At 32.3% G+C, this 27,742-nt stretch overlaps 1 protein-coding gene across 1 annotated transcript in view; it reads left to right on the forward strand.

Annotated features, from left to right (window-relative positions):
• The window catches only part of LOC114324422 (elongation of very long chain fatty acids protein-like), a 111,196-nt gene that overhangs the window by 49,540 nt on the left and 33,914 nt on the right, over positions 1-27,742 (forward strand). The window contains exon 2 of the mRNA XM_028272261.2: positions 10,386-10,462. Within this exon, the coding sequence (XP_028128062.1) occupies positions 10,405-10,462 (58 nt within the window). The 5' untranslated portion in view covers positions 10,386-10,404. The remainder of the gene's footprint in view (positions 1-10,385; positions 10,463-27,742) is intronic.

Below are 27,742 nucleotides of genomic sequence, written 5' to 3' on the forward strand. Positions count from 1 at the left end.
CACCATTAACCGTTTGGAGGCCTTTGAAATGTGGCTGCACAGACGTATTCTGAAAATACCATGGACGGATGGCCTATTTTGGACACGTAGTAAGGGGAGACCGGTATAATATTCTTCAACTTATTATGATGGGTAAAATCGAAGGACGCAGAGGAATTGGTAGAAAGCAGGCCTCTTGGTTGAAGAATATCCGGGAGTGGACAGGAATAAAGAAAGCAGAACACCTATTTAGAATAGCTCGAGACAGAGACAGTTTCGCCATGTTAATCGCCAACGTCAAGGGGACGTGATAGGGCACGTTAAGAAGAAGAAGTATAAAATTGTCACATATATGACCCTTAGGTATGGTATGACTCTCCACACAACACGTAGGTTGCTAATGAGAAGGATATGTCTTTATATTACGTACGATGGATGGCAACTCCATCCCACCTATGAGTTGTTAGGTTGTTAGGCTATATTATATCTTCTTCTTCTTCGTCTAGCCATTCACGTCCACATCCGAATATAAGCCTCTTCAAGTCTTCATTTCCATTGTTTTTGATTGTACGCTACTTGTAGCTAATTTTTCCCGGCAGTCCGTTTCAGATCATGTGTCCATCTCATGGGAGGTCTGCCTCCGTGTCTTTTGTGTTGGTATGGTCCCCAGATTAGAATTGTTCTGTGCCATTTGTTTAGATCGCTCCCACCTACATGTCCAGCGTATTCCCATTTCAATTTTAATGATTTTTATACCACATCGGCGCGGCGACTTTGGTTTTCTGTCTTATCCATGTGTTTGTTTTCCTCACTTAAACTCTTGGTGCAATTCTACTTTCACATGAAATTTATCAGTCTCTGCTACATGTGTCCTAACACTAGTCGTTACTCCCTCATACATATCTCTCACAATCTTTACATATTCACCAGGGACTCCCTTCTTATTGATTGCCCACCACAAAAGACAAGATCAATGAATACCATAATATGAGTATGAGCTTTTGTTTCTTTATTCCTGTATTTTTCCATCAACTACCTTAATGAAAATTGCATCTGTTTTTGATCTGCCCTGCATAAAGTCAAATTGATTATCGGATATTTCGGTTTCTTCACGTATCCGTCTATCAATAATAATTACTCTCTCCCATATTTTCATGGTGTCACTAAGTAGTTTTATAGCTCTATAGTTTGTACGTTGTTGTATATCTCCCTTGTTTAATACATCATTATGTAAAAAATACTTTAAAAAATAATTTATATTTGAATGGATGTATCATAATATTATGATGTAGTATGCAAGATGAACCTCTTTATTGTACATTGAATTGTTTAATTATAGATCTTAATATTCAATCATAATTTGACTGCCGAATAAAAAACAAAATTGTTATTATGTGGTATTTCACGTGTTGTCTAAAATGTGTGTTTTTTTTTGCCTCGTTTCAAGGTAAAATCGATTGCAGAGAGTGACTTTATACAAGGACAGTTCTTTAGCCTCAAGATAACAAAGAGTTTTAAATATTTTTACCTGCTGCAGGATTAAAGAAGACAAGGGTTCTAATGTCACACATGGCCATCAGCAATAAATATTTAATAAATTTTAAAACGTTAAAAAGAACAAAACATGTAAGAGCAGCTATTATAATCCCAGCTGTTTAAAGGTTAAAGTTATTAAGCGCCAATAAATAAGTTGTAAAAGTAAAGCGCTATTAAAATTCTTTACTGAGATAAATCTGATAAATACAACTATTCATAACAAATACAATGCATCTATAAAGCGTGGAGAACTTAATAAGTTTACTTAACCTTCCAGCAATCGCGTAGATTTTCAGGAAATGTATAGTTACGCCGCGCGCCGGTCCAATAGACCGGTTATTAGACATTGTTTTTGGAAAAATATGATACTTCTTTAATAGTGAAAAACAACTTGGGCTTTTAGGAGTAACATGTCGATGGTGCAGGATGGAAACCTTGTACATATGTCAAAAAATATTGAATTTGGATTTTTGTTGAATATCTCTACAAAATATCGGTGTGCGTGCTTGACAAACCACTTATGGCAATACAAAAACAAATAACAGTTGTAAAGTGAAAACTATAAACATCTCCTATGTCATTTGCTAAAATACTGCTGTGGAAACCTTTTATGTTCAAACGCAATAAAAAATATGGAAACCTCCCAAGTCATTTACTGAATTTTTGATATGGGAATCCTTCTATGTTCACAAATTTAACAATATTCTGCAGCTACAACCTTCATAGTCAACAGCTGGTATACTAGAGCAAGAGCCCGTGGCCGCCAGGCATTCCATATTTAATAAAAGCTGAAAGTTTCTTTGCACATGTCCCCAACAGAGATAAAAACGATCAGCGAGTATGGACTTTGGATTGTGATAACTTGAGTAGATACAGGGTAGCAAAGGTGTGTAAAATATTATATTAATTCCCTTAAAGTATAAAAGCTAAATTTTATATAGGTATGTTACTTGGACTACTATCAAAAGATAAATATCTCAGTAGCCGGACAGTTTCAATGGTTTCTTCACCTGGCCGGCCGCATTGAAAGTCTACTGTAGGTACAAGCGCTAGACAATATATTATGGACTCTAGAGCAGCGGTTCTCAATCTTTTTGTGTCATGTACCACCAAATACTTTTTATTATTTTTGGTACCACCTAACTGAAATACATATCTAACTAAGTGATCTAATTAACTATAATAGTGGTGCTGATTTTGGCTGTTTTTGTGTTTTGTGTACCACCTCAAAAAATGAAATGTACCACCAGTGGTACATGTACCACTGGTGGTACATATCATTATTTGAGGTGGTACACAAAACGCAAAAACAACTAAAATCAGTACCATTATTATACTTAATTGGATCACCTAGCTAGATAGGCATTTCAGTTAGGTGGTACCAGACATAATAAAAAGTATTTGGTGGTACATGACTCAAAAAGATTGAGAACCGCTGCTCTAGAGTATACGAACGAGTGAGATAGTGAGTTCCATCTACTGCGATCTTTTACTGCGCTTCATCAGTCGTATTATTTATATTTATATATTATATATTATTATACAGGTCTATCGAATGGTATCAAACACGGCCCCCCCACACCACCTCCTGGAGGTGGGGGCGGGAGTAACTTTAAAATCTTAAGTAGGAAGTAGGACCGTTTTTAATTGCAGATATGGATTGCTCATGAAAAAGTAAGGAATATTTATTCGAGACATTTTTAGAATTGTTTATAGATAGCGCTGTAATTGGTAAAATATGATTTATTAGCGCCATCTATCAACAAATCTAAAAAATGTCTCAAATAAATGTTACTTACTTACTAACTGTAGAGTGAATTGGGTTAATTTGTCTGTCGGTAGTAAGTTTCATGTCAGCTAATTATATTTTTTTTGTTTCAACAATTTTTTCTTTAATTCTGGACCGTGTTACGGGGAATTACCCTATTCCCCCTAGACTAGATCCGCCGCTGTTTCAGTAGTTTTCTAAAATATAAGGCGGAACTGCAGTTATGCTGGTACTGGATAAGTCTGCACCATTCTTGAAAACATGATAATTCTTATGTCACTGTAGCAACACATTTTCTATCTGACTTCTTCAGTTTTCTGATTACTTTTCGGTGGCTTTTTGAAGACTAAAATACGATGCATCTATTTTTAACCACGAATTCATATGCAACACGCAAATATACATGAAGAAAATGAGTCTCTCTTCTTTCAATAATAGATATTTTCATTCACTTGACCATGAATTAAGCCGGGCTCAAACGACTCGTGTACTTGACGAATAATCGTACGAAAAGTACTCACTGAGAACTATAATTGACCAAAGTTTCGTAAAATTTGACCGGGACCACTTTTCCATAAGGAGTGTTGCGGGGTCCTCTGTAAAAATAATACGACTTGAAGCCGATGAACAAGGATAGCTCTCCTCCGGGAACATGAGATTTCTTTACGATGACATTTTTTTCCGTATACACGCTTTTTGCGTAAAGATACAATTACTTTTACACTATCTAATAAACATCAATATCATCTTGTAATATCAAGAGGAAAGTAATTTGTGTAATAATGAATGATGGTTACATTACACTTATTGCAAATATGTACGTCTAAAATATGATTCATTGGTCTCAGTCAGTTAGTTCTAGGTGAGGAGTGTTACGTTTAATAAAGCTTTGAGATTAAATCGCGATTTTTTTAAGGAAAGTGTTACATTTTAGTGATTTATATGGAATATTGCATGTTTCTATTAGTTTTCTCTAAAAATATTGTAATTATAATGCATATGTGAAATTTATTGTGTAATAGCAATGTTGCAATTATCAATATAAAAGATAACCAACTATGTAGAAATAATGCTGGGGAAAAATACAAACGCAGCAATGTATTGGAAAACACATTAGTACGTAATACTAAAGTGAAAAAGTATTGTTCTCCAATTTTGACATTTTTGGAGACTTCCTGATAAGTAAATTAAAGAATCAAAGATATTAAGGAGAACGAGCTAAATGCAAAATTGTGACGCATGTCAAAATTTTCAATGTGTTTTAAACGTATTAATTTTTTTCGAATCCTGAGAAAACTAATAAGTATTTTTGAAAAATAAAATTTAAACGTAGAATGAAAGACTACTTTATTACCGAGGGCCGAAAGTCCCTTTGAATAAATAAAAAGTTTCTTTTGAATGAAATATCTGCAATTAAAAATCACACTAAATTTTCTATTTTATTTTCACCTGTAACGTATTAAAATAAACATAGAAGTTTTCAGGGACTTTCGGCAATCGGTAATAATGTAATCTTTCATTCTGCGTTTCAATTTTTCAAAAGTTTTCTCAGGATTCGAAAAAAATTAACACACTTAAAACACATTGAAAATTTTGACATGCGTCAAAATGCGTTTCACATTTGAAAATTTGACATGCGTTCCGATGAAGCTGATGTTACTGAGACATGATAGGCTGACTATAATGTAGAAATTGATTGTATTGATTTTCTATGTGTGTGTGTGTGTTCACAAAGAGGGGATGGCATTAGATAAACTTTTTGCCACAGATATTTGAAAGTTGAAGATTGAAGATGTCATATTAAATTTTTATTTTAGAATCTTTAAGAAATTGTATGATAATATCATTAATAGTTTTGGTATTGAAGCTTAGTAGATGTGAAATATTCAGCGGTAAACTTACATTCCGCTCCTGAAGTCTAGCAATTAGTGCTTTCGTATGGTTTTTATTAAGTTCACAATTAAAGATTATATGATTTAAATCTGCAGTAGAGTAGTTATCACATGAACAGAGAGAGTTGATACGCATTCCTATTTTAGCTAAATGTGCAGGAAAATTGCCATGGTTTAATCTTAAGCGACTTAGGGATGTGGAATAAAACCGAGTAACGTGATAATCAAATATGTGTGGGATATTTTGCGGAAGTTGTGGGTATATGTAAGTGTATGGATTCCTCGAAGTTTGTACAAACTTAAGCCAAATAGTTTCCCATTTCTTTCTTAATTTTTTATGCAATTCTGGAATGTAATCGCTGGAGATTGTTAAATCTACTATTTCATTTAAAGTTGCCGAATTCTTTGCCATTTCATCCACTATCTCATTTTCTTTGATTCCAGCATGTCCTTTTACCCAGATAAAGACCAAGTCACTGCTATTATTTTTAAATCGAGCGATTGTCTTTCTAATATGGCATAACAACTCATTGTTGTGTTTTTTGGTTATTGGTTGCGATATTGCCTCAAGAGCAGATAAAGAATCTGATAGTATAACCGTGTCTCCAAAGTTCTGTTCAACCGCGTAAGTTAGGGCTCTTTCAATAGCATAAAGTTCGGCAGTGAAGATAGATGTACATTTAGGTAGTCTAAAAGAATTACCACTTTTTATATTAGAAACATAATAAGCGCTACCTACACTATTACATGTTTTTGAACCATCTGTATAGATGTATTTATAATTAGAAAATTCAGATAAGATTAATTTTACAATTTTATTGTTTTGGCATGGTAAGTTTCTGTATGTAGGTTTTATGATCTTTGGAAGGATTGCGATTTCCTCAATAGAAAGGTTATATATGGGTAATATTTGTTTAGTGTTAATGCTAAAGTTGTTAGTTTCTAGATAAGCATCTGTAAGAGGGGGAGAAGTTTTAATTCTCCAATAAGAATTTGTTAAGTTATATTCAGTGAGACTGTTAATTTTACTTAATAATTTATGTGAGTCTAAAGTCCTGGTCTTTAATAGAAACTTATTAGACAAGAATTCTCTTCTAAGGTTTAGAGGAGGTTCCTGCGCTTCTGCTAGAATTGCAGCACATGGCGTTGACTTAAACGCACTAATACATATACGTATTGCCTTATACTGAATATGATCGATTTTTGATAAATTAGATTTTGACGATGAACCATATAAAAAGCATCCATAATCAATGATTGACCGAATATACGATTTATAGAACATTAATGCTATCTTTGGGTCGGCACCCCATCTAGCTTTACATATGCAACGAAGCATGTTTAAACCTTTTTCGCATTTGTTGATAATGTGATTCACATGGAGTGTCCAGGTTAGTTTTTTGTCCAAAACCACGCCCAGATACTTATGGTGAGAGGATACATTAATATCAACATTACTTAAATTTATACTGGTAGGGGAACTTAACCTATGTCTAGTGAAAAAGGTGATGCTAGATTTCTCAGGGGATAACGTGAAATTAAAAGCCATAGACCATCTTTTTACGCATTGCATTATCAGTTCCAAATCGCATAAACACTCATTATATGATTTACGGCTGCTGTATATACAGAAATCGTCTGCATACTGAATGATTTTAATTGTATTATTTGTTTCATTTAACATGTCATGCAATTCTGCAGTATAGATATTAAAAAGTACTGGACTTAGGACTGAACCTTGCGGAATTCCGACTGATAATAATCGAGGGCCGTAAATGTGATTTTCTGAATCTCGAATGAAAACTTCTCTGTCCCTATACAAATCTGCGATTCTTTGTGCGAATTTATAATTTAGACCGTATTTTATGAGCTGTACAGTTAGAATATCAATATCCAGAGTATCATAAGCCCCTTTAATATCTAAAAACAAGCATACCGTTATAAGATTAACGGAAAGTGCATTCTGAATGTCGGAAACTAAGTGAGCTAATGCTTCAGAGGTGCCTTTGCCTCTGCGATATCCAAACTGATTAATAGGTAATAAACAATTACTTTCAAAATGCAATTCCATTCTTAATTTGATAATTCTCTCAAATGTTTTTGTAATGCATGATATTAATGAAATGGGTCTGTAAGAGTTAGGTAGACTTAAATTTTTGTTGGGTTTAGCAAGTAAGCAAATTACAGTTTTTTTTAAACTTTGGTCATATAAACCTTGCAACCACCAACTATTAAAAATATTTAAAAGAATGTCTTTAGCAATTGCAGGCAAGTATTCAATCATTTTATATGTAATGCTATCAAAACCCGGTGCTGTACTTTTAGATTGTTTGATTGCTAATCGTAATTCCTCCAAACTGATAGGCATATAAAATGATTCATTGCATGCTACATTACTATTGAATTTACTGAAGTCGATTTTATTTGATGCAAATTTGGGAATAAAAAACTCAAAAAAATCGTCCACCATATCAGCTGATATACTACCCGATCCCGTTGAGTCTTTGTTTGATATTTTTTTTATAAATTGCCAAATTTTAGTAGGGTGCGTGTTTTTATTAATACTGCTTATGAAAGATATCCAGCTGTCTCGAGCTTTTTTAGAAAATAGTAATTTAGTTTGACTAGCTACATTTTGGTATTGACAATAGTTTGTATAGTTTGAGACACGTTTATACTGGTTCAGGGCTTCTTTTCTGCGACGAAACATATCATAGCATTCGGTATCCCACCATATTGGACGTTGAGTTACTTGTTGTCTTGCTCTTTTTAGGGGAATAGTTGCGGATGCTGCTTCTGAGACCTTTTCCATAAAAATAGAGAAGCTTAGTAGATTGGAGTTTAGATTTTGGTTTGTACTAATTAACGAATTTTCCAGTATAGTGGAGTATGCAGACCAATCAGCTAATTTATCATTCCATTTAGATGCTGGATTTTTATTTATTATAACTCTATCCCTAATAATTTCAAATTTGATTAAACAATGATCTGAACCTAACGCATCTGGTACGACATCCCATACACAACAATCACTAGCCAAACTAGCAGAGCAAAATGTAATGTCTACCGCCGAAGGTAGCTCTTCTGGACGAGAAATTCTAGTTGGTTTACCATTATTGAGAACAACATAGTTATTATCATCTAAGGCTTCTACTAATTGATTACCACAAGCTTTATTAATATGAGATCCCCAAAGTGTATGATGGCTGTTAAAATCGCCACAGAAAATAACAGGAGAATTAAATTGCCGAAAGATATTTGACCAATCTGATTTAGAAACATTTAATTTAGGTGGTTTATACACCGATACTAGTATGATATTTAAGGACGGAAATTTAACTGCGCAAAGTTCTAAATCTTTTTTATATGCAAAAGTAATAGGAAAATTGATAAATTTAATGTCTTGGCGAACTGCAATGGCAACCCCGCCAAAGCCATTTGCACGATCCTGTCGGATAATCTTATACCCTTTTAGTTTAAAATAATGGTTTGGTTTTTTAAAGGTTTCTGATAAAGCTATAATATCTACAGGATTATTGTGTAAAAAATTTAATAAACTTGGATGGTTTTTAGAGAAAGAACGAATATTCCATTGGATAACTTTAATGTTTTTACTATTGAGTGTACTTATCTTATTAGTGGATTGAATCATCAGAACAAGATTCAATATCCATTTCTGGAATTAGATTTGAAGAACTTAATATAGAGGAGATCATATTTCTAATATTTTCTTCTAAATTGTAATTTGTTGCGGATGAATCTGAATTAACTACTTGTTTAACTACGGTTATTATCTGACTTGTTAGTTTTTCCTTATATTGGATAAAGTCATCTCTGTGAGGATTTGGTATGATGGGATTATGTGAAGATTTGGTTTTTTTTGTTTGAAAATGGGAAGAAGTAGGCAGAGACTGAGAAATAGGTGGAGACTCCGGAGCAGATGGTTTACGTTTTTTCACTTGTCTTTTGGGTGAAGTATTTCGAACATTGGGTTTACGTAGCAAAAAGCTAGAATTTGGAGTTTGGGACGTACTAGGGAGTGGCAGAGAGGGAAAATTAGTGGAATTATTAAGAACTGAAAATCTATTATTTGTAGAAATCTTGGCATAAGATGGATTATCATGCACTCTTTCAGCTTCTTTAAATGTAATATTTTCCCTGGCCATGAGTTGTTTGATATTTTTTTGTTTCTTATATACTGGACAATCTCTGGATGTAGAGCAGTGTTCATTATTTTGGCAATAAATGCAGAATTTTTCGCAAGAAGAGTCTGACGTATGATTTAGGCTAGAACAGTTTCGACAGTGAGAAGATTTGGTTTTACATTGCTTGGCAGAATGTCCATATCGCAAGCAATTAAAACATTGAACAACGGGGAATATATATGGTTCTACAGAGAAATTGCATAAATTAATTTGTATATTTTGAGGAAGTTCATTTCCTACAAATTGCACAATAACCATTTGTCTGTTTACATATGAAATATTACCGTCTTTATCTGTTACCTTTCGTTTCATGCGTTGAACTTGAACCACCTCTTTATTAGATATTATGGCATTTTTTAAATATTCCTCAGAAAAGTATGTGTCAATATTCCTCAACACACCCTTCTTGTGTGTAAAAAATTTGGGTATATACGCTACTAAGTTATTATTTGACATAATTTTATTATCAACTAGATAATTAGCTTTTTCATACGACTTAAAAATAACTTTAACGCGATTAAGACCAACCGATTTGATATCAAGGACATCGGATTTTATATAATTGTCAGTCAACAAAACGTGACCAATCCGGATTGGGAAAATTCTTCCCAAATGCTTATCAGTACTCTCAATATATACAAAATATGGACCTTTATCCTCAGTTCTATATCTATTATTTAAATCTATAAAATTATTTACATACCTATCCTCCTCTGCATCCTTCTTTTCGGGTGGCGAAGTGCCACCCGAGGTCTCATCCATTATATATTTTTTTAATTACTTACCTAACCTACCTATTATAAACAATATAGAAAATTAACAAAAGGAACACTAATTAACACAATAACACACAATACACCGAGAACTGCTCGTTTGTATCGTTAAAATCAAACTATTAAAATGCGGAGAATAAAAATTCGTGTCCACACTTTGACAATTATTTGACGTTTTTTGGATTTTCTATGTAGTGACTGCAATTATTCTAAAATTATATTTTTGTTTCAGTTCTTTTATCTCCACCAAAATGTCAGGGCTGTTTAACATTATGGAAGGTTATAATCATTTTATGAAAACACATCAAGGTTAGTATTATTTAAAAAATTACGAAAACCAAATAGGATCTACCTAATTTGTGTGAAAGTTAATGAGAATTTTAATTTTTCTCTTAACAAATTATCTTAAATAACCTTTTTTGTACATGTCAAATAAGTAACCTAATAACATTATTCATTTATAACTAGTCAGCTAATCGATAGTAACCACAGAGTTCTATTCTTGTAACCTAAAGGTCGAACTCTCTATTATCTTATTAGGGCTGATTTCACCAACGACAATCGACAATTAGTAGTTTATTCTATGAATAAAGTTATTCTACCAATAAACTGACATTTCCCCATTTTACTAACGTCAAATAAGACTTACTTTAATTATTTATTAAATTAATACTTACTCTTCGAACGAATTGGTAAGTTAATCTCGCTGTAAATATTTATGAGAAACAAAATTCGCCAGTTCAACTTTAAATTATCAAAATTATATTGAAACAAAATATAAATATAAACGTCTAATAAATTTTAATTGACGAATAGCTTTCATTGATTTATTTGTTGTTGGTGAAACCGGACGTTAGACTATTAAGGTCCGGTTTCAATAACAACAAATAAATCAATGAATAAAACTATTCGTCGATTAAAATTTATTAGACGTTTATATTTTATTTTAACTATTTAGAATGGGAAATAAGCCACAATATTATTAAAAAATGATTTTTGTTAACGTTTCGACGCCCAAGTCGGGTGCCGTTGTCAAAATACAAAATACTATTGATTTTATATACAGTGAGCACGTAAAGGTTGGAATAAATTCATTTTCTCGAGAATGGATAATTTTGGAAAAAAACCCCGAAATAGGTCAATTTCTATTTTTAAATTACGACTTTTTGGCATATACATCATACTAGTGACGTCACCCATGTGGGCGTGATGACGTCATAGATTATTTTTTAAATGAGAATAGGGGTCCTGTGATAGCTTATTTGGAAGGTAATTCTATTCAGTAATATAAACTATATACTAACATAATTATTTATACAGGGTATCAAAAAAACAATTTTTTGGATTAAATTTATTGACATAAATAGAAGAATGTATGTAATTTATTTAATTCAAAATACATTTTACTGCCCTCAAAAAACTGAAAAAAATGTTTATTTGAAAAATAATCATTGCTTTTCGCTTAAATTGGATGTTCAAACTGTCACGAGGCTGGTGGGTGGCGGCTTAAATATTGAATTTAAGCAAAAAAACAATATTTATTTGCCAAATAAACATTTTTTACTGTTTTCTGATAGCAGTAAAATGTATTTTGAATTAAATAAATTACACACATTCTTCTTTTTGTGTCAATAAATTTAATTCAGAAAAATTTTTTGGGCACTCTGTATAAATAATTATGTTAATGTTTATATTACTGAATAGAGAATTGAATTACCTTTCAAATGAGCTATCACACGACCCCTATTCTTATTTAAAAAAATCATCGATGATGTCATCACGCCCAGATGGGTGACGTCACTAGTATGATATAGATGCCCATAAGTCGTAATTTAAAAATAGAAATTGACCTGTTTTGGGATTTTTTTCCAAAATTGTCCATTTTCGAGAAAATTAATTTATTCCAACCTTTACGTGCTCACTGTATATAAAATTAATAAAAATCATTTTTTTATAATATTGTGGCTTATTTCCCATTCTAAATAGTTAAAATTGTAAAAATGCCACAAGAAAATAGCTTCAGAACAACGTTTATATTTTATGTTTTGTTTCAACATAATTTTGATCATTTAAAGAAAAAATGGCGAATTTACTTTCTTAAAACTATTTATAGCGAGATTATTATATCTTACCAATTTATTCGAAGAGTAAGTATTTATTTGATGAATAACTAAAATAAGTCTTATGTGGCGTTAGTAAAATGGAGAAATGTCAGTTTATTGGTCGAATAACTTTATTCATAAAATAAACTACTATTTGTCGTTGGTGAAACCGGCCATAAGACAGAATTGAAATTTTCTAGAAGGCGCTATTTTTCTGCAGAAAAAAATAAGAGGGCAAGAATTTGAAAATTTAACTTGATTGAATATAAGAACATTTAAAAATAAGATCTGATTTATGTTAGGTTTATTTATGATTTTGATCATTAATAATAATCAGCAATAATGAAATTTGGGACTTCCTTTATGAACTTTAACTTATAAGCAAGCAAAACGATCATTTTATGTCAAAACAATTACAAAAAAGATACCTATCCCGCAGGAAAAATATTGCACAGGTTGAATGACTTTTAGGAACTTTTTTTCTCTATTTTTCTTCTTCTTCTTTATTTATTTTCTCCAGACATACCACGACAGTACTGTTTCTTGTTAGCAAGTAACTTTTTAAAATTAATTTTACAACACAATTTAGTAAATAAATTGTAAGAAAAAAAAAAGAATTGATAATTTTTGCACTACAGTATAAGGGCCAAAATCCTGGCGCGGAACATAACGAGGTAAAACTCTTAAGTATAGGTGCTTGGACATCAAGGGATCGCTGGCAATGAGAAAACTGACGAACTTGCTAGAAGAGGATCAACAAAAAGATACTTTGGTCCAGAACCGAAATTGGGCGTGCCCAAAAGCACAATCAGAGATTAAGAGGCTGGATACGAAGACAACACAAAGCATACTGGGAAAAAATTCCCACACAAAGGCATGGGAAGAGATTTATATCTGAGACATGTGTGAAAAAAGCTAAATATCTGCTCAAAATGAACAGGAATCAGCTCAAAATCACTACAGGTTTCCTAACTGGACATGCTCCAGTAAAAGGACACCTAGACATGATAGGACTATACAATGAAGATCTCAGTTACAGACTATGCAAGAGAGAGACCGAAACAGTCAGACGTGTATTAATTGTGCAACTGCGAGGCACTGGATCGCAAGAGACAAGCAATATAAGGAGACTGCAGAAAGTCCGAAAGCATATGGCACTAAACCAATGGACCTTTACAGGCTAGTGAAGGGCACTAGCATATTGGATTGGGTGTCATGAGTCCATTGAGTGGTATACATTATGAATCATAAACCGGTGCCATGGAGTCGAACTGGGTGTCATGAGAACAAAATGAAGAAAGCACGATAAGCCAAAAAGCTGCAGTGCGACTGGGATGAACTGGGAAAGAACAAAAACATGAAGAATTTAAAATACCGTAGAGGCAATAGAATCCAAACAACTTTTATGGTACGGGTATGCAATGCGAATGAAAGAAGAACGATGACCACAAAATGACTTAAAGTATGTTTCATGGAACAGCAGAAGGAGAGGAAGACCAGCATTAGAATCGATTAGAAGGAATCAGAGGGACGGAGTGAATGAGGGATAGAGTCATAACTAAGGACGAATGGATTGACCTAAAAAGGTGGAGATCAAAATTCGGGATGCGGCAGAGGCAGTAGGTCCCCCTAAACTATTCATATCTGTATTAATTACGAACAGTTTTCGTTACAATTGTAAAAATATTGGGGACAAAAAAGTTTCATCCTTTAACATTATTCTTTATGTTTGAAATTTGCCTCCTGATGTTAAATGTGATTTATGCATTTCGGCATACATACCTATATGTTATTAAAAATCTAAACATGGTAAAACACCTTTCTTTATAATTAAATATATCTTAAAATTATTCATCACACCTAACGGTATTGCCAATAAATATTAGTATTTTTGAAGACATGTTAAGATCTAAATATGTAATCTAAGAAGAACCTTATACCGGACATAAATTCAATTATAATAGAATGAACCTACATCCTACATTCATACTCCTATCACAAGTAACATAGAAAAAAATGTAAAAAACATTGAATCTTCAGTATCTTCATTTTGGAAATTGGAAATAAATAATTTGGTAGAAATTCTTTAGTGTAGGTATACTCTTCTTCTAATGTCTAATGCTAAATGTAATATATAAAGTATATATAGTACAGGAAATGTGCAAAAAGAAGACCCTGAGAGGAACTATGACAAATCCAGGTATCTGAATTTTTTAAATTTTTATATGCCTATAATATACAGGGTGTCCAGAAACTTTTCCGACAAACGAAGACCGGATATTCTTCGGATAATTTTAAGATTTCTTCTTCTTGCAGTACCGTCTCCTATCAGAGGTTGGCTGCCATCGCAGCAATCTTAACTTTATTGGCTGCAGCTCTGAACAATTGCATTGAACTGCATCCGCACCACTTCCTTAAATTTCGCAACCAGGAAATTCTCCTACGTCCCACATTTCTCTTTCCCGAGATTTTTCTTTGGATTTTCTTTTTTACTATTACTATTTACTAGTAATAATTTTAAGACAATTTAACCCAATTCACCTGGTCCGAAAAAGCTTCCTAAAGGAGCTGTTACAAATCAGAGATCTCAGTTCGGTGCAGTCGAACAAATGAATTAAATATGAAACATCGCGACGTTGTATTGAAATTAACACTGGTGAATTGCAAATCAAGGGTTTAAATTATTGCATTGAAAGTTCCTATGTTCCGAAAAAAGATTTCCAATACTGTATGTATATAAAATTCTCCTGTCACATTGTTAGTTGCCATACTCGTCCGGGACGACTTGACCGATTTTTGACCGTAGACGATTCCGACGGACTTATCATTTGATTATAAGCGTCTACAATTTCCCGTGCCAATGACTCTTGAAATGACTATAAACAAATCGTAAGGCTAACCAATGGAAGATTTCAGAATTAACTTAGAGTTTCCATGTATTGGGCATGGAAACTTATTCGCGTGTTGGAAAATCACCATCGTTGTATATTTACGCACCGCAAAAAATATTGTTTATATCATCAGCCTCTCTCGATCCACTGCTGGACATAGGACTCCCCTGTTTGTCTTCAAAGTGTTTAGCCTATGCTTTCTGAATCCAGTGTTTTTGTCCTTCGTAAGTCGTCTTGCTATCGTGTTGGTAGTCTTCCTCTGCTACGTTTATCGGCTCTTGGTCTCTATTCAACTAGTTTGCGAGTCCATGTTCCGTCGTTCATTCTGTCAACGCGTTCAGCCCATTTTAAGTTACAGCTCCTTTCAATGACGTCTATGACTTTAATCTTAGCTCGTAGATCTTCGTTTCCAATGCTGTCTCGCAGAGTGCCCCCTATCATTGATCGCTCCATTCTTCTCTGCGCTACTCTTAGTTTTTGTGCGTTTTTCTTTGTGAGTGATAATGTTTCTGCACCATAGGTCATTACCGGTAGCACGTATTGGTCGAAAACTTTTTTCTTCATATTAGCTAGAATGTCACTCTTAAAAACGTTCCTAAGAGCTCCGTATGCTGCCCATCCTTGTATTATCCTTCTGGATACTTCGGTTATTTGATAGTCTGATTGTCACTGTTTATATGACATAATTAAATTGATTCAACTTTTTCGTACATAATATTTTTTTATTTTTTATTATTTAATAAAACTCCAACAGGAATCTATGTTTATTGCTATCTGATCAATCAATGATCAATTGATCAATAAGCAAGTTAGTTCTAACTACAAAATATTACAAAACATAATATTTTTGAGCATTTTTTTGGTTTTCTGTTAATTTTTGTTATTGAACTTTGACACATTATTTAATTATTGATAATACAATAATTGTACTGTAGATAGGTAATACAATTATTGTACTGTAATAAAATATAATAAGCGAATAATCCACAGAATATTAAATCATTTCATTAATTATACTTAATATTGATATTGTTATTGCTAAATCATAATATATAAAATTAGTTTTTGTTCATTTTTAACGATCGATAAAATCGTGTAATTATTTTTTTTATTAATCTTACATAATAAATTTTGAATCCAATATACTATTTTACAACCCATTATTTTTTTAATAATGCAACACTTAATTTTTTCAAATTATAAGAACATCATAATAAACAAATAATAAAATACATCATCATCATCATTCTTCAACCTCTTGCATCCACTGGTGGATGTAGGTCTCCCACATATTCTCCCATTGTTCTCTATCTTGTGCCTTCTCTATCCAATTTCCTACTTTTTTTCACAAGTCATAAGTCATCCATCCATCTTTTTGGTTGTCTACCTCGGTGTCTTCTATCTTCTCTAGGGCTCCATTCTATGAGTCTTTTAGTCCAACTGTTATCACTTAAACTTGCTACATGTCCAGCCCATCTCCATTTGGTTTGGGCAATTATTTCTATGACATCTGTCATTTTGGTCCTCTCTTTCTCACTATCCTATTTGGTACCATATATCTTCTTGTTATTCCCAACATTGCTCTTTCCATTTTTGTTTGGGTTATTCTCAATTTATTTGCAGAATGTTTAGTCAAAGTTATGGTTTCGGGACTAAATGTTATTACCGGCAGTATGCACTGGCTGTAAATTTTTTTCTTCAAGAAATCGGTAGCGTTCCTTTCCTTTACAATATCTATTAATTATATCGGAAAGAAGAAAAAACGGGAAGAATTGGGTATCGTATCAGATTCAAAAAGAGGCATCGGCTCCTAGGAAGACACTCGGACCTGCCAATTCATAACAAGTTTTTACTCTACAAGCAGATTCTAAAATCTAAATGGGCGCGTGGGGCAAAAAAATGAATATTAAAATAATTCAGACTTTCCAAAATAAAGTATTGAGAGGTATTGTTGACGCACCTTGGTACATCCGCAACCAAGATATCCACAGAGACCTAGACCTAGGGATGAGATATGCTTATGAAGAAATACAAAATAACCTGAAGGCACGAAGAAAGGCTTTCGCTTTCACAGCACCAAAACGTCGGGGCCATTCAGCTTCTGGATATCAGAAGAGAATATTCAAGAGGACAAAGCCATATATGAGTTAGTGTAGTGCATAGTGCAAGTTAAGTGAAAAAACTATTGTGATTGTCGCACAAGAAAAAAGTGCATTAAAAATTAGAACAAGCTAAGAATATACCACTGGGTGATTTTTAGATTAAATTAGATAGTAAGTTTGTAGTAAGTAGTAATAAGTAGTCACCATTGTGGCTAGTTCTTCTTGGTTGGTTGTAATAAGGACAACATCATCGCAATATCTAAGGTGATTGAGATTCTTCCCGTTTATGTTGATACCCATGTCTTCCAATTCCACTTATTTAAAAACGTCTTCCAGAGCTAAGATGAAGAGTTTTGGGGATATTACATCGCCTTGTCTAACGCCTCTACATATTTCTATGGGATTAGTTTTGTTTGTTTTATTTTCCCATTCGACTGTCATAGTTGCTGTTTTATAGATGTTATGTAAGAGTTGCCTGTACCTGGAGTCTATTCTGCTGTTATTTAGAGCTTTTTCTATCGTCCATATATCGACACTATCGAACGCTTTTTCATAATCTACAAAGGCTAAAAATAAATCTAGGTTGTATTCGTTTGCCTTCTCTATCAATATTTTCATCTCTATGACAAATACAAATGACAGAATAAATATAAAAATATAAATAATGTCAATATTGAGGTTGTTGACGAATATATTATTGTGTATCATTTTGTCAATCAAAGATAGAATAAAAACTTTATTTTTTTTAATATAACGCGGGCACATAAATTTGATACACCCTGTACATTGATTTGTAACTATTTATTATAAGTTAGTTTTTAAGCAGTGGGTTTATCCTTAATGAGTTTTTCCCTGAAGAATTAAAGACATTAGTAAATAAAGTGATGTGAATAGACAATTTGTTCGGGATTATAATTTTAAAACGGTGGCTTTGTTACGGGCGCGGCCAAAAGCCACAGGTAATTATTATATTTAGAAAAGTAATGTAGAGAAAGTTGGAATTTTAGGTCTCTTTGTTTAAGCCCCAAGTAAATTTGTAGAATTCCCGAAAAGTAATTATCATGAGTAGAAGTAATTGTTTGGAAGGATGCATGGGATTTTCGAGTGAAAAAATTTGGAATGGGGATGAGAGAAGGTTGAATGTTCAGATAGTTTGGAAAAGGAGATTATTATGTGACCGGCATCCGAGAAGAGCAGTCAAAGTTTTCGTGAATAGTTCAGAAGCAAGTACCAGTGGTTGTTTGATAGTGAAGAGTGTAGCTGAACGAGGGACAGATCAAATTGAGAAGAAATACCTCTTTGATTCTGTAAAGTCCAAGAGAGAGAATATTATTGTGAGAAAGAGAGGAGAGAATTTTGGAGTTTTTTTGAACGAGTACTGGTTAAAAGAGGCCTGGCTCGTGTTTTTGGAGAATTAGTTGCTGGTATGCTGCTGGATTGATGCTGAGAACGGAGAGGGCTTTGATGGGTAGCCTAACATAATCAACAAGGAAGAGCTGTTTGGGTCAAGAGGAGACATCATTGTGTGTGAATCAAAAGGTCAGTCAATAATTTATGTGATAGATTTTCTTTATGTTCAGAAGTTAATTTTTTTTAGTAAAAGCATATGAACTAAGATTCCAATATTTCAAAAATTTAATAGGAAGTATAAGTAGTTTTGGGAATACCTTAATTTGTTTGTTTAGCTTGTTTTATCAATGTTATCAAGAACAAACCGATAAATATTTGTTGAATTAAAATTAATTTATGTGGTAAAATTTTCATTGGGACAGTTATGCCCACAGGATTTTATTGATAAATTTTCAGAGTATTACATTTTGATAATAAAAGATATTTGTGTGTGCTTATTTATGGTATTTCTATCTATTTCCTTTTCCTATTTTATCCCGATAAGAATCAACTAAGAGATACTGAAGCCACGAGAAAGGATAAGTATAACCTAAGATAATTTAGTTATTTTTTTTGTATGACAAAAAGGCACCCTGAGATTTTTCTTAATTTTTATGTATGATTTGCGACAATACACGGAAAGATAAGAGGCGGAAGGAGTATTGGAAGAAGAAGAGTGTAATAGTTGAAGAGTTTAAGGAACTGGTTTAAATGAAGTTCTATAGAACTCTTCAGAGCAGCGGTAGATAGAGTAAAGATAGTGATGATGATATCCAACCTCCGATTGGGAGATGACACTTAAAGAAGAAGAAGAAGATAGTAAGTTAGGGTTTATGAAAAAGTTAATGATTGGTAGCATAAAATCAACGTAAATAATCAACATAAAAAATTAAATTTGAATTATTCCTAATAAACATAGTAAATTGTATTAAGGTGCAACAAAAAATAGCTTCAGAACAATATTAATGAAAACACGATACACACAGTTTGTAAATATTTAAACTATTCATTGCGCAAATCAATTAGGCTAATAATAATGCAGCAGGATTGCAATATCTGCCGCACTTCAACTTCAACATCAATTGCACAACGAACGCTTATTACAAAGTTATCATCAGTTTTTAGGTGAAGATGGTTGAAATATACAATCTTGTCCTTCCACATTTTAGAAAATATTTCTTATGAAATTTATTAATTAATTCGACGACCTTTGCTATAAAATTTAGATAATAAATCCATTATATTTTCCAATCCATATATTTAGTAAAAGAAATAGTGAAAACTATAGGATATCATAGGCATTGATCACGCGTACCAAAAAAAGTTGATTAATAGCAAGCTGAAAATTTGTCAATAGCTTAACGGTGTCTAGTCGGACAAACTTTGATGTACAGGAACACTGGAACAGGGGAAGTTTTAATTCTGGAACATGTTAAAAATTTGGAACGTCAGATTACGAAAACATCCCATGTATTTGTCGGACAGAACTTCCAATTGTTTTGTTAAAATTCTCATACAAAAATCACGACTGCTATTTATCACCAATATAATTCCTGTTATTTGACATATTCTTCGTGTTCCACTCATTAAAATGCCCAGTTGGTGATAAACACCAGTCTGATTTTTGCATGAGAGTTTAATGCAATGGTAACAAATCAATTGGAAGTTCTGTCCGACAAAATACATGGAACGTTTTCGTAGTCTGACGTTCCAAATTTTTAACCTGTTCCACAATTGAAGCTTTTCATGTTCCAGTGTTCCCATACATCAAGGTTTGTCCGACTAGACACCGTTAACCTATTAACAAATTTTCAGCTTGCTATTAATCAACTTTTTTTGTTACGCGGGATCCAGGTCTAATATTTTATAATACAAAAACAAAAATAATGTCATACATTAAGAAGTAAAAATATTGAAGGCTGTCGGATTATGGCAGTGACAATAAACTAATAGTAGGGAAGGCAAGTATGCTACATTTGTAGTTATATTATAATATAGACCGGTCACTCTAGTAGAGTATAGGTCGTTCAGGTTCATAAGCTCTTTTAATCCATTTGACGGTGGATTGATTCGCATAACTCCTCTTCATTATCCTTTATAGATTTTCGTGTTTTTTTGCTTTCTCTGTGATCTGTTTCCATTCTTTCCTATTCTGTATTTTTTCCCTCCAGCCTGTAATTTCCATATTGGATATATCCTCTCGATTTGATGTTCCCATCTTATTTTCGTTCTTCCTCTAGGTCTGTTGATTACTAGCGTTCAGTTTGTTTGACCACCCACCTCACCTCCGTGGGGTGGGTCATTCGATAAGTTTTAAAAAATATTTAATACGTATATTTGAGTTTTTTGTTGTGATGTTCATTTCGCGAAATATCGCCTGGTTCCTATTTAAATTTTTAAAGTTACCCCCACCCTTCTCCGTGGGGGTCGTGTTTAGTATCATTCGATAGATTTTTGAAAAATATTGAACACGTATTTTTCAGGTTTTCGATCTGACATTTTTTATGAAACTTTGTGACTCGTCCATTTCCTTACGTCCCGATCAAATCGTCAGATTTTTGAAATATGTATACACTGTTCTGCATGTACTTAACCTACCTCATCTTAATCTGGCAATTTCGAGTTTTTCTAAATATAGTTTTTTTTTCGGGCCCCCTTTAACGAACTCTCCTGTGTTAAGAGTTCATATATGGTAGGGGTACATTTACAGGGTACAACGTTTCTTTCCATGTGATTTTCTGACGCGCTCGAGTAATTGCAAAAATCCCCGCTTGGGCTCATCTACCATAAGATATTTAATAATATAAAAACAAAAACGGTATGGAAGATAGATCTAATATGTCATAAATTACGTAAAAATATCGAAGGTTGGCAGTCTGATTTTTGCAGTGAACTGTACAATAAACTATATGGTGTGGTGGTTGAACTTAAGACAAGATATTGATATTGACACATATTAATAGCTTAACTCTTAAACTTTCATTTGGTATGCGTAGAATTACCGCATTGGCATTCTTTTCTGACTAATATTGCCTTTACAAAAACGTGTAAAGAACATAAGTATCTCGGATCTATAATTTCTAAAGAAGGCGCTACCAAAAGAGACATCGAAAACAAAACACAGCTGGGCAAAAAAGCGGTAAATATTCTAAGCTCTCTACTATGGTCTAAACATATTAGACAAAAAACGAAATTGACAACCTGTCGAACCTTGGTAGAGGCTATTATAATTATTTATCATGCAGCAGTTTGGCAGATCACGAAAAAAGATAGAAAAACAATGGAAGTAGTAGCAATGGATTATCTAAGGAGAGCGTGTAGTACATATATCCAAAAAAGGTCACATCAGGAATGAAGATATTAGATGGAGGACAAATGCTATATATTCCCGTGTAGATAGTATTTAAACGAGACAACTAGTGTGGTATGGTAACGTGAAACGAATGAATGAAGATAGATGGCCAAAGAAAGATTTAAATTACATACCACAAAAAAATTACAACCAGACAAAGAAGGGGAAGGCACTCCATTGTCTGAGAAGAAAATGTCCGGCATATAATGAGAGATAGAGCCACCAAAGAAGACCAATGGATGTACAAAGAACGATGGTGGTCGAAATGCGAGAAGCGGCAGAGGCTGTAGGAATTTCGCTTATAGATAGATAATAAATAAATAACGTATGTCCCTAAAGTTCTCGGAAAAAATAAATGTGTATTTTCTAGTTGCAAATTAAGTTTATTTTATTAACGAAATACCGGAAATTAAGTCTACATATTTAAGGTTTATAATATATTTTTAAAGAATAGAAAGCGGTCCGTGATCTTCGATGGCACGTAAATTTGGTTTTGTATGTGCAATAAGCCTTTGGACTGTTTCTAAATCGATCTCACGTAATTTTTGCAAAATTCTTCGCCATAGCGGATCTTCATTTTGGACCTCCCAACTATTATTATACACCATTCGACTCAAAACAGCTCAAAACTCTTCTATAGGCCTCACCTGAGGCACATGTGGAGGGTTGTCGCACTTGGGAACAAAATTATATTTTGAGTAGTTAACCAATCTGTCGTACTCCTGGCATAATGACATGACGCTAGATCGGGCCAAAATATGAGTTCATCATTGGGGTGATGAGTATTTATAAATTAAACAAGCTTCTTCTTCTTCTTTTTCTTCAGTTTATTGGCCTCCACCTACTTGGGTATTTGGCCAGCTCATCGTCTCGGAACAAGGGAAAATCCCTTATTCACTTACAATTTGGAGTTAGTACATTGTACAATTTGCTTCTTCTTCTTCATTTTCTTCTTCTTTAGTTATCTAGCAATTTTGGTTGGTGTGGGACAAACATGACAAGATATAAAAATTTCACGCTAGGGGCAACCTCTCTTTCCTCGTCTAAGGGGGCAACTGTCTATCAATACACAATCTTCTTTTTCTTCTTTGATTTAGTAGAAATTTTAAGTTGGCATGGGACAAATACAACAACTTAACTTTTTTTTTTCAACGACATTAAACTTTTCCTCTCGGGGGCAACTGCCGACTACTACACAATCTTATTCTTCTACTTCTTTTTTAGTTTACTGGCAATTTTGAGTTGGCATGTGACAAATTCAACAAAGACACAAACTTTTGCTCTCAGGGGCAACTGCCGGCCATTACACAATATTATTCTTCTACTTTTTAATTAAACAAGCTTTGTAAGACACCTGTCAACGTAAATGTTAGCATTGAGAGCTTCACCGCGAAGACGCCCAACAAACGGCTGTGAAACACCAGATTCTGAGATGGCATACCATACCAAAATTTTATCGGCAAATTTCATTTTTCCCTTAAACCTATCGTCTGGTGCATCTTGTAAAAATGTTGTTGTTTAAAATTCGTCGTTGCCCTTCATTTCAGAATTGAATAAAGTAAAATATTTTTCATTATCCATAATGAGAATTTTACCAGGAAAATGAATACGTCTCAATGCACGGCAACATCTAGGAATTTTTTCTAACTGGGCTGGTGTGTTCTTAGGAACTTCTTTTCTTTTATATCGTTTTAAATTATTTCTAGAAATTGTTCTACTTACAGTTATTCGTGAAACATTATATCTTCGGCCAACATTTCTCAAAGACTTTCCTAATTGCTTCTTAGTCCAGGACGCATCTGTTTTCAGATGGACGTTGAGAGGTGACTCAAATTTTTTTGCAGAAATTGCTTCAAAATAAATCAAATAATAATATTTGAGTTATCCTCCCTCTCAAAAAGGTCCGGAACATTGTTTAAATAATCAAAATGCAAAAAATTTAAGGAAAAATTCGATTTTTTTCTTCGTTTTTTGATTATAACTTTAAAAGTATTCATTTCCGAGAAAAGTTGTACTAACATAAAAGTTGTGTAATTAAATTTCCTACAATATAGAATTGGTTAAAAATTTAAAAAATAGTCACCCTAGTTGCAAAATAGCAATATTTGCGGAAAAAACATACAAAAACAAGTATTCGCATTTTACGTTTTTCAACCATTTATGCTACACTTAGGACCTTCATATTTCACCCAGAAAAACTTTATGATACAGTAAAACAATACTGTTTTCTTTAAGATCGGTTTAATAGATTTTGCAAAATAAATTTTGCAATCCAGCTTTCGCAAAAAAAATTCATTTTTTCAAAATGTTACAGGACTGAAAATAAAGCAGATAGCAAGTTGAATTTTTTTTTGCTTATAGAAGTTTACTGTACCTTTCATTTGCAATTTTCAAAATTAAAATCGATTAATTATCACGGCGTCAGAAAATTTTTGAAATAAAAAATAATTTTTGGTGCTACGCGCAGGACAGCGGTGTTCGATTCACACAAGTTGATTTCCACCAAAATTTCTTCCAATCTTTATATAATATATTATTTTCTTACTCTATATTTTGTTGTATTTTAATATTTTAATTCCACAAAAATCAACATATTTTATTATTGTTTGTGAAATATTGTTTAAACAATTGCATATGTTTAAAAATAATAAACTTTTATTATTTAAGTTAAAATATATGAACAAAGAAAGTTTTTGCTAATAAAAGTGTTATTTCAAAGGATAGAGTAGGTGTTTTTATTTTGCAATAAACAAATTTATTTATTTATATCGAAATGTAATAAAAATTAAAATGTATCAATCATTATCAAAGGTCATTGGAATGCCCAATCAGAGCAAACTATCCGCTGTCCTGCGCGTAGCACCAATAATTAATGTTTATTTAAAAAAATTCCTGACGCCGTGGTGTTAATCGATTTTAATTTTTCAAAATTGCAAATGAAAGGTACAGTGCACTTCTATATGTAAAAAAAATTTCAACTTGCTATCTGCTTTATTTTCAGTCCTGTAACATTTTGAAAAAATGAATTTTTTTTACGAAAGCCGGATTGCAAAATTTATTTTGCAAAATCTATTGAACTGATCTTAATGAAATTTACAGTATTGTTTTACTGTATCATAAAGTTTTTCAGGATGAAATATGAAGGTCCTAAGTGTAGCATAAATGGTTGACAAACGTAAAATACGAATACTTGTTTTTGTATGTTTTTTTCACAATTATTGCTATTTTGCAACAAGGGTGACTATTTTTTAAATTTTTAACCAATTCTATATTGTAGGAAATTTAATTACGCAACTTTTATGTTAGTACAACTTTTCTCGGAAATGAATAGTCTTAAAGTTATAATCAAAAAACCAAGAAAAAATCGAATTTTTCCTTAATTTTTTGACATTTTGATTATTTAAACAATGTTCCGGACCTTTTTGAGAGGTAGGATAACTCAAATATTATTATTTGATTTATTTTCAAGCAATTTCTGCAAAAAAATTTGAGTCACCTCTCAACGTCCAAATGTACTTATATTTTTACAGATGGGCCCTGGTCTATCTCCATACTCTGAATTAATCTCTGTTCCCGAGCAGGAATTAAAATTGTTAGTCTTCTACGTTTGGGCAAATTAACGCATGGTATACCATTTTCGCACTCTTTAATTGTCTGGTAAATCGTTGACATAGACATATTTTGAGCACTGAAAATTCTTACAATATCGCGTTTTGGTACATGCCCAACTAAACGATAAATACTTTGAAGAATATTAAGTTTGTACGACATCTTAACGAACCGTATTTGTCAAAACTGACATTGTTTATATCGTTCAAGTTGTTTACTAACTTTTGTTTCCAATGGCAACTTGATCCAATGCTTCCTACCAATAATACTTTTAAATCTAAAATTGTTCGATAACTTTAGGGATATACGTTAGTATTTTTTGTGGCTTGCTAATTACTTTGTTAGGGTTTTGTTAAGTTTTTTGGTGGCCGAAACCATTTTTTGTGTTTTTTTTTTAGTTTATTGTTTGGAGGGCTGTCTCAAACATATAAAATCAACATTAGTCCCGAGCTACAAAAGTGTACAACTAACCTTATGTGTGAACTAAAAAGTACATCAACAAGGTGGGATGCAAACAAATAAATTAGAGGAACAATTAAAATAGTTTCATTAATAATTAATCCATTATTTTCATAAATGAATATATTTTTTCCAACTTTAAATCCCTTTTATAGAAAAATAAGGAAACCTTTGAAAATCATGTAGAGGTGATGTCCAAAGTTGTGCTATTTTTTAAATGATAATATGCAAAAAAAATTCTTGGATGAATAACCACATGACCTATTATGAGAAATATATTTGAAATTAATACCCTCAATTCAAATTAAAATAAAATGTACATACATATTTAAATTCATATTACAAGAGAGAAGATTTAGACAGACATGTGGTCGTTGTTCTCTGATTTAGATTTGATTTTAATTATGATATATTTCACCTACTTTCTTCTTTCTAAATGTGTGTGCCGTTGTTTTTATTACTACTGACCGAAATAAAAATTAAAAAATGTTAAAAAAAAAGGTAATTGAGTACATATGAAATGATTCGACAGCTTCAATGTGTAGATATTAAGTTATTTTTTTATACTACCTAATAGTGGGAGTGCAATTAGAACGAAAACATGCATTGTTTCGGAAAAATTTAAACAAGCTTATATTTTTCTAAAACTTTTTTTGTTAGTTTATATACATGTTAAAGTAAAACGTTCTACTCGCAGATTTGGCCGCTAATTGTTTATTAATTGTTTAAACAATAACAATTGTTTTGTATAAATAATTTTAAAAATATCGTTAAATTCATCATTTTACTTTGATCAAATATGTTTCTATTTTGTTTTTGATTATGCTGAATCCGAATATCGCACTGCAATTTGAAAATTCTTATACAGAAGCTCTTATATAGCATGTCTGCGTAGCTAGGAACCACATGGAAAACTTTTTTATTATCAATTTTACGAAAAAAAGTTATTCTTAATAAAATGCTCTGGATAGTCAAAAATCTAAAACTCAACCATCAGATATCAAATTTTATCAATTTTATACGAGTTATGTCAAAAATATGAATTTCGTTAAAGAGTAAAGTACCTTTATATTCCAGAATATCAAAAAATGCTATTATGAAAAATTGTTTGAAATTAGAAACTATGTCTAAATATACAATTACATCAATCTAACCGAAAAAAAAATTTCTTTTTTTTCTCAAATTACGGATACTCATCATTTTATTACAATTATGATTACTATTTTATTATCACTTTTACTTACGAAAAAAGTTATTCTTCATAAAATGCTCTTCCTGGTTTAAAATCGTAAGATACAACCATCAGATATCAAACATTTTTAATTTTATACGAGGTATGTAAAAAATATGAATTTTTCTTAAGAGTTAAGTGCCTTTATTATTCACAATATTTTAATTAGAAGGATGTAATTGAACACTAACTCTTAATAACAATTTTCGATATTGTGAAATGTAAAGGTACTTTACTCTTGAGTGAAATTAATATTTTTTGATATACCTCGTATAACATTAATTAAATTTGATATTTGATGATTGCATCTTAGATTATATACGATGCAGAGTATTTTATAAAGAATAACTTTTTTTTCGTAAAAATGATAATAAGAAAGTTATCAATAGGTTCCAAGTTATGCAGACATACTGTATAAAGAGCTAAAAAAAATTTTTTTGCTGAACATTTATTA

This window comes from Diabrotica virgifera, chromosome 3 (genome assembly GCF_917563875.1).
Source record: "Diabrotica virgifera virgifera chromosome 3, PGI_DIABVI_V3a".
Classification (NCBI taxonomy): domain Eukaryota; kingdom Metazoa; phylum Arthropoda; class Insecta; order Coleoptera; family Chrysomelidae; genus Diabrotica; species Diabrotica virgifera.